General features: G+C 41.7%; 1 protein-coding gene across 1 annotated transcript; it reads right to left on the bottom strand.

Annotated features, from left to right (window-relative positions):
• Positions 1 to 310: 310 nt before the first annotated feature.
• On the bottom strand, positions 311 to 8,437 carry LOC116472718 (histone H4). Its single transcript, XM_058443575.1, has one exon. The coding sequence runs from the start codon at positions 8,378 to 8,380 to the stop codon at positions 8,069 to 8,071; it is 312 nt and encodes a 103-aa protein (XP_058299558.1). The 5' UTR covers positions 8,381 to 8,437; the 3' UTR covers positions 311 to 8,068.
• Between the last annotated feature and the right edge of the window lie 572 nt (positions 8,438 to 9,009).

Consider the following 9,009-nt stretch of genomic DNA (forward strand, 5'->3'; position numbering starts at 1 on the left):
CCCAGCTATGTGGAACTGTGAGTCGATTAAACATCTTTTCTTTATAAATTACCCCATCTTGGGTATGTCTTTAACAGCATGAGAACAGACCAATACAAAGTGTGAAAGTGTTGGGTGCTTGAAGGATGGAAAAGAATAGGTACAGAAAGACAGAAATGGCAAGGACACATCTGTCACACTTGGAAATTTTACTAAGGACCTCCAAACCACATTGCAAACTCTTGGTTTTCCATTTGCCACAACTGTATCAAGTCACTGTAACTCCAGTGATACCCTTAATAGTCCTGGTTTGACCTTTGGTTGCATGAGTAAGTTACATCTTGTACTGACTTTGTAATGTGGCTCTAACTATTCACAGACCTTGAAAAATAGAAGATAGTAGTCAATGTTCAGCTAACTTAGAACAATGATAGACATGAAAGATAAACTTAATACTCAATGTGACTATACCAAAGGAAAAAATGTCAGTTTCACTAGTAAATCTTGATACAAGGAAGTGGAAGAACTATATCTGTATTCGTTGCATAAAAAGTAATGACACAAAAAGAGATTTGAATTTAATCTTTTCACTAATCATAAATAAAGCATGAAGAAGATGACTTAGACCATTATAAACATGTTGCTTTTTATTTTACTAAGTTCTTTACATATGCTGTCTCATTGAATAAAACAACAATCCTGCTAATTAGATGGTATTATCATCACTCTACAGAGAGGACTAAAGAGAGGTTTAAGTGGTCTGCCCATGTTTACACTAGACACTGTCAGAACAAAGCCTCAAATGCAGATTTTCTAACACCAGGTCCAGTCTTACCCATAATACACCAACTGCACACCAACCAAGTTTTCTTGAGGCCAATGAATCAATTGAAAATATGTCTAAAACGTTTGGTGGTATGTGCAGTGGGGAATAATGGTGTGGGATTATTTTACCAGATTTTCAAAGGAATTCATGATAAAAAAAAATGTTAAGAACCACTGACCTATACTGTAAGATCCCTGAAATAAGGAACTTAGTTTGTTTTATTCTTGCTTGTACCCCAGCATTACTATAACGCCTAGCTACTACTATAATGCCTAGTACCAATATAATGAAAGGTGGTAATGACTTATAAATTTGTGGATGAATCAATAGAATATGTCATATAATTTAAGATATTTTTCTGATGTTATTTTTGTATAACATGAAGTTGTTCTGATAATTTGCTTTCCCTTGAATTATACAATAATCTATATAGATATTTTATACATTATTCCAAATAATCCAAATAAAGTTCTTAAAATTTGGGGGAGATAAACATTTTAATTAGATCATCAGTGTATCTGGTTGCAGGAGCCAAACAGCACCTGAGGTAAGGTTAAAAAAAAAATTAGAATTCAATTTAATTGATATCCAAGGGACAAAAAGAGTTATTCACATTGATAAAAGGTACAACCTCTAAAGAAGGCATGGTTTAAATAATAACTCACAATCACATTTTATAAAATAACTATGATTTAAAATATGATACATTGACAGAAACAAAAACATAGCAGGGGACAACAAGATACTATCAGGCACATATGTATCAGGTAGACAAAAACCAATGATTAGTTTTTACTTTCAAAATACAATTAACAACATTGAATACAGCTCTAAGTTGAATGTTATATTTTGAAGTATATACCATGCTTTCTTGTTCAGGAACCATGAAATAGTTTCAAATATTGGTCACAAATAGAACTTCAGTAATATCCAAAATGAATTGCTCAGGTCACATTCTTTAGTCCAAATTTATAACTAGAAATTAATATAGATAATTAAAACAGGAAAACATTTCAACTACCTAAAATATTAACCTCTTCAATAAGTGAGTTAAGATGAAGTAAAAATAAAATCATAGATTACTTAGGAAGTAATAAAATACACTGTAACATTTTAAGAGTTTGTATGTGGCTAACGCTATAAATAAATACACAGCCATAAATTATGGTGTTATTTAATTAATTAATCTATTTTTGAGACAGGGTCTTGCCTTGTCACCCAGGCTAGAGTGCAGTCGCTCACTGCTGCCTTGACCTCCCAGGCTCCAGTGATTGTCCTACCTCAGCCTCCCAAGTAACTGGGACTACAGGCACATGCCACCATGTCCTACTAATTTTTGTATTTTTTTGGTAGAGACAGAGTTTTGCCATGTTGCCCAAGCTAGTATCGAACTCCTGGGCTCAAGCGATCCACCCATCTCAAACTCAGAATGCTGGGATTTGAAGCGGAGCCACCACGCCAGACCAATGGTGTTATTTTAAAAACAAAGAATCTAAAATGAACCGAGGAAAAAAGAAGAAATGCAAAAAAACAAACAAAAATTAAAAAATATTAGAATATAAGAAATAACAATAAAAATTATTAAACATTTCTAAAAGGATAAATTGATAATTTCTTGAAGAAACTAACAGACAAATTTCTGAAAAAATTTAATCAGAAGAAAAGATAAAACAAAATTAGAAATTAGCAAGGTGGGCCAGGCGCGGTGGGTCATGCCTGTATCCCAGCACTCAGTAGGTGGGCAGATCACCTGAGGTCAGGAGTTCGAGACCAGCCTGGCCAACATGGCGAAACCTTGTCTCTACTAAAAGTACAAAAATTAGCCGGGCATGGTGGTGGGCGCCTGTAATCCCAGCTACTCAGGAGGCTGAGGCAGGAGAATAGATTGAACCCAGGAGAAACGGGAACAGTTACACACTGTTGTTGGGAATGCAAATTAGTTCGGCCTATGTGGAAAGCTGTTTGGAGATTTCTCAAAGAGCTAAAAATGGAATTACCATTTGACCCAGCAATCCCATACTGGGTATATACTCAGAGGAAAATAAATCGTTCTACCAAAAAGACACCTGCACTCGTATGTTTACCATAACACCATTCACAATAGCAAAGGCATGGAATCAACCCAGGTGCCCATCAATGGTGGACTGGATAAAGAAAATGTGGTACATATACATCACGGAATACTATACAGCCATTAAAAAGAATGAAATCACGTCCTTTGCAGCAACGTGGATGTAGCTGGAGGCCATTAGCCTAATCAAATTAATGCAGAAACAGAAAAACAAATACTGCATGTCCTCACTTGTAAGTCGGAACTCAACATTGTGTACACATGGACACAAAGATAGGAACAATAGACACTGGTGTTAAAAAAAGCAGAGGTTCCTCTTCAAAGACTTTCTTCCCCATCTAATTAGGAATAAATAGTAACTTTGCTTAGAAGCAAAATTTATTCAAAGACCTGTGCTAACATTCTTAAATATCTGCTAGCTGTAATAAAGAAATCAATGTACTTTACGTTCTTATCTCCCACAATTTAGCCTAAACATTTGCCCTGGCATGCTTATACTGGTCCAAGCAAGCATTAGGTCATAGCCTGTTCCTCTTCCTTATTTGAAGGTGTTTTTACCTTTCTCAGCATTCCACAAGTTACTTCCTTCCTTTGTTCTCCTCTGCCTTTGCCTTTTAAAAAGTTCTAAGTTGCTAGCCAGTCGGGACAAATACAGAATGTGAGGTCCCGTTCCAGCCAGTGGAAATTGGACACAGCAGTAGTGTGGACGCATCAGGTTATAAATGACCCTGTCTCCTTTGTTGTGTACTCTCGTGACAAAACTGCTAGCGAGTGTACCCTTTCTGCAGAAAGTAAAAATGGCCTTGCTGAAGAAATTAAATTTATGTTCAAGTGCTGTTTCTTTACGGCACTGGGGAACAAGCATTTCTACCACTGGGGATTCATGGGAAGGGAGGGAGTGGGGCAAGGGTTGAAAAACTAAAAAACTACCTATTGGGTACTATGTTTGCTACTTGGGTGATGGGGTCATCAGAAGCCTGAACCTCAGCATTATGCAAATACTCATGTAACAAACCTGCATGTGTATCCCTTGAATCTTGGAAAAAAAAATTTAAAAAATAAATCTAGGGATACACTGGAGAATAAACCTTGGGAATAAGCTGTAAGAAGTAAAACTTGACTCTTCTAATAGCCTAGGATACTCAAACAGGGCTAAAGTGGCCCCAGTCCATAGCAGTATGTGACCCAAAAAAAAACAAGCAAATGCTAATTCTCTCTGGAGACAGCATGCTCAATTTAGTTTCTGACTCCCACAGATGACCTTCAATCCACATGTAAGTTCAGAATAAAAATGCTGAACATATGAAGACACAAGTATTGATGTGTCAGCAGAGAAACAAAACATTCGCTGTAAACCACTGTTAAGTCATATTGGATTTATCTGTTAATTTTGACTGCAAAATATTTCACCATAATTTATTCGTCCACTCTCTTGTCAATGGGCATTTGGTTTGTTGTTGCTATTGTGAGCAGTTCTACTAAGAACTTTAATGACCATGTCTCCTGGGGCATTCGTACTATCATTTCCTTTAGGTAAATACCCAGAGGTAGAATTGCTGCTTGAGCATATATGTGAATCTATCTTAAACTTCACAAGATAATGCAAACCCTTAGTTTCAAAAATAATTGAAACAATTTATACTCCTAACAGCAATATGAGATTCTGTGTAAATTTGTTAATTTTTGTCAATCTACTGAGTCCAAAGTTGTATTTCATTGTGGTTTTTTTTTTTTTTTTTGTTTGAGAGAGAGAGTCTTGAGCACAGTGGCTGATCTCGGCTCACTGCGACCTCTCTCTCCAGGGTTCAAGTGATTCTCGTGCCTCAGCCCCCGAGTAACAGGGATTATAGGTGTGTACCACCATGCCAGGCTAACTTTTTGTATTTTTAGTAGAAACAGGGTTTCACCATGTGGCCCAGGCTCGTCTCGAACTCCTGTCCAAGTGATTTGCCCACTTCGGCCTCCCAAAGTGCTGGGATTACAGGCATGAGCCAACATGCCCAGAGTCAGTGTGGTCTCATTTTGTAGTTTCTTGATGACTAATCAAGCTGAACATCTCTTCTTACGCTTATTGGCCATGTTTTTCCAGTCTTTTGCCCATTTTTCAATGGGCTTGTTTGAACTTGGTTTCAATTTTTATTCAACTAGTTGCCTAGTTCATTGCATTATTCTTGGACAAAGGACAGATTAAATATACAACATTAGGAGATTCTCCAAATATACCCTACCTGGAAAATACTCTGGCATTTGTTGATGCTTTTTCCCCAAATTTGGTGTGGCCTTCTTCTTCAATGGGTCATTAGCTCAGAACAGATGGCACCTGTGCTCTTTGAAGATACCCATACACTTGGCTGACAAAATTTGTCCTTTTGCATACCAGCAGCATTTGATTTATACCACTCTGTTAGAGCAAACCACATGTGTAGAACTACACATCTTTCCCCTTTCTCTCCTAGAAAAATAGGAGCTTCTTGATGGCAGTAACTTGCTCATTTATCTCTGAATATTCAAAATATGCTTGGAAAAGAGGCACTAAATAAATGTTCAAAATTCAAAAGGGATGACTTTGCTACAGGATCAAATTTCAATGCATTCCATTCACTTTAAACATTTTATAATTCTTATTTTATGTAGAGATGGGGTCTCACTATGTTGGCCATGCTGGTCTCAAACTCCCGGCCTCCAGCAATCCTACTGCCTCAGCCTTCCCAAAGTGCTGGGATTATAGCCACCCCCACCCCGCCCCCCTCATTCACATTTTAAGTGAGGCATTACAGTTTTAAATCAAGTTCTTTAACATTTTCAGTAAGCAATTTTATTATTAATAGTAAACTTCAGAAAATCTTGGTCATTTTCAGTTTGAGATATTCTGTTCAGTTATTGAACCATGTGACCCAGTTTTGGTTTGGAAGACATGATTACTGTCAGGACTGGCTACTTACTATACCATAGGACTCACATCCACAGACAAAAATAAATATTTCCTGGGTTTGGATAATTAGGTTATATTTTATAAAGAACAAAACGCAAACAAAAAAAATAACTATGCTACAAGGGAAAATATAAGTTCTATTCTGATCAAAGAATTGAGACCACCACAAAAAAAAAAAAAAAAACCCAAAACCATAAAATATTTAAATAATTCCATATAAATTAAATACTTAAGAGTTTTAATTGTCATACAAATATCTACAGTATTTCTATCCTCCAACGGGGCCCTAACTTTCATCCTTAATTTATGTGAAACCCAAAATCACGCATTTGGTCATGCAACAAATATTAAGGGCACAAAAGTATGCCAGACTCTATTTCTTTTAAGTAACTCAATTTTTCACTTGCATTAAAGAAAATTGAACTTCTGCGAGTGTCTCACTGTTCTAGAAATTAAACTAACACCAGTATTGTGTACTCACTTGAAGTCTTTATGGAGTAGGAGAAAGTACTTACAAGTGACATGTCAGCAAAAAGGAACAGGGGAGCCTTCCTGGCAGAAGAGGAGGCAAATGTCAAGATCAAGCGGTGCGGAATCCTTTGCCAGCTGGGTTCAAATCTTGACTCCAGTTCTTTAACCCCTGGGGCTGGGAAACTTATAATGACTTCTCCATGTTTAGAAAAGCTAGAGCAAGACCAAGCGTGGTGGCTCACGCCTGAAATCCCAGCATTTTGGGAGGCGGAGACGGGTGAATCACTTGAGGCCAGGAGTTCAAGACCAGCCTGGCCAACACGGCGAAACCCCGTATCTACTAAAAAAAAATACAAAAATTAGCCGGGCGTGGTGGCGCAGGCCTGTAATCCCAGCCACCCGGGAGGCTGAGGCAGGTGAATCGCTTGAACCCGGGAGGCGGAGGCTGCAGTGAGCCGAGATCGTGCCACTGCACTCCAGCCTCGGGGGCAGAGCTAGACTCGGTCTCGAAGATATAGGAAAAAAGAAAAAAGAAAAGGTAGAGAAGGGGCAGATTACTTAACGCGGCATGGATCACACCGCATCCTGGGGTGCTAAGCCTAATGAGAAGTTAGGAAGGACAGAGCCAGGAGTAGAGCCAGGCTGTTAGGCGGAGCTTTACCGGAGGCCGGGGCGACCCCTACGGCCTGCACGCAGGCTGATCACCAGGTCTTCAGCCCCCTACCCTCGCCTACTGGAAAGTGTGCTTAACTGGTAGCACCAGCCCCATCTTTCTCCAAGACCCTCACTACACCCCGGGAGTACCGGGTAGGACCACGCGGCTTGGTAATCCCACAGCTGTCTCTTACATTCTCACTGAACTTATTAGAATCTAACCCGCCGCTCGTTTCCCTTCTAGACCCCCAAAGCTGCTCTCAACAGGGCCTTTACTCGGAAGCCAGGGCTTACCTCCCGGCTGCGATAGGGTCATTTGTGGTGGGCATGACACTGCCCGGAGCGGAGGATTCCCGGCAACTTGGCGACCTGCAGGCGATCTGGCCTTTCATGCCGGCGTGACCCCCACTGCCTGCCTGCCAACTCCACGCCCGCCGCCAGGTGGCCGAGCAGGACGCCACGCGCTCGGCGTAGGCAACTTTACGCAGCTGGCTACGAGAACCGCAGGGTGCCGCGAGTTTCGCCCGGCCGCCTTAATCTCAGCATCTGAGCTTGGTCACCCCTCACTCAGAACGTCAGCGATGAAGTAAAATAGTACACTACAACGCGCCACACTAGGGCTGCATTCAGCTTTCGGGCTTGCAGGTAGCGGCGTGCTGCGACCTCCTATTTCCTGCGACCTAGCCGGCCCTGCACACGCACGAACCGCCCTATGACGCGTGACGCTCACCCCTGAAGGCCGGCAGGAAGTCACCTAAGCCCTGATTTACATGGAAGCCATCCGATACGTGCTTATGGGCCAACGACTCGGCCGCTTAGAAGCCCATGACCAGTTCTAACACTGGGGCCTTTGGAGAAGCACTCTTCTAAACAAAATCCGCAGTCTGGGAGGTCACTACTGCGTTGCGCGGCACCTCCAGGGTCGTTTCTAAGTACAGGCGGAGTCCCCGCGCCCGCCAAGCCTAATCCCGAGCAGATGCTCGGGCCGCGAATGTCCCATTCCCGGTATCCGGAAGGCGGCATCAAAGGGCTGATATTTAGCCGTTATCTAGGAAGTGTTAACAGCTCTTTCTGTGACAGTTTGGGGGCCCTGAAAAGGGCCTTTTGTAGTCTGTAGAAAAGCTGTGGGGACAGCTCAGCCGCCAAAACCATAGAGGGTGCGACCCTGGCGTTTCAGCGCGTACACCACATCCATGGCCGTGACGGTCTTGCGCTTGGCGTGCTCCGTGTAAGTCACCGCGTCGCGGATCACGTTCTCCAGGAAGACTTTGAGGACTCCCCGGGTCTCCTCGTAGATGAGACCAGAAATGCGCTTGACGCCCCCACGTCGGGCGAGACGGCGAATCGCAGGCTTTGTAATGCCTTGGATATTATCCCGCAGCACCTTCCGGTGGCGCTTGGCGCCTCCCTTACCCAGCCCCTTGCCACCTTTACCTCGCCCAGACATTCTGAAGGCACAACTCCTACTCAGCAGAAAATCGGGCTGCTCAGTGTGATTTCCAGTCACAGACCAGGGCTTATATTCTCTCGATGCGGACCTGTTTGAAAACATCAAAAAAGTGGGCGGAGCTCTAGGCCCCACCTCTGGAGACATGCTATAGTTGTTAAGTCCAGGAAGCAGGCAGCGAAACCAGCCTGATTTTTTTGTTGTTTGCCCTTTTGGGAAAACTTTTTCTGATATTTGGAGAAAGGTTCATGGTAATACATTTTAAAGTTAAAACAGTATCAGCTAAAAGAATTTATATTGCCTTTTCTCAGCGCTTAAATAAAAGTAGGCCAGATCCTATGCACGTTCCTTGTTCTGTCCTTCCCTCCTGTTTTTTCAAACGGAATTCCTGACTTACTATGAAACTCAGTAAAAACCTGAAAAGCTTTACATCAGAGATTTCAAAGCAATTACTTAAAATTTTTCACACGTGGGTCTTTTGAAGACATAGTAGAGGGAGAGGACTTTTTTTCTTTTATGGCCCTGCAGATAATTAAAATACTTTCAACTGAAAAAAGAAAGTCCAGCTTCCCGTCCCCCACCTACACTCCACCCCCACCTCCCCCCGACTCCCCCCCCATTCCCCTTTC

Source organism: Hylobates moloch, unplaced genomic scaffold (genome assembly GCF_009828535.3).
Source record: "Hylobates moloch isolate HMO894 unplaced genomic scaffold, HMol_V3 SCAFFOLD_8, whole genome shotgun sequence".
Taxonomy (NCBI): Eukaryota; Metazoa; Chordata; class Mammalia; order Primates; family Hylobatidae; genus Hylobates; species Hylobates moloch.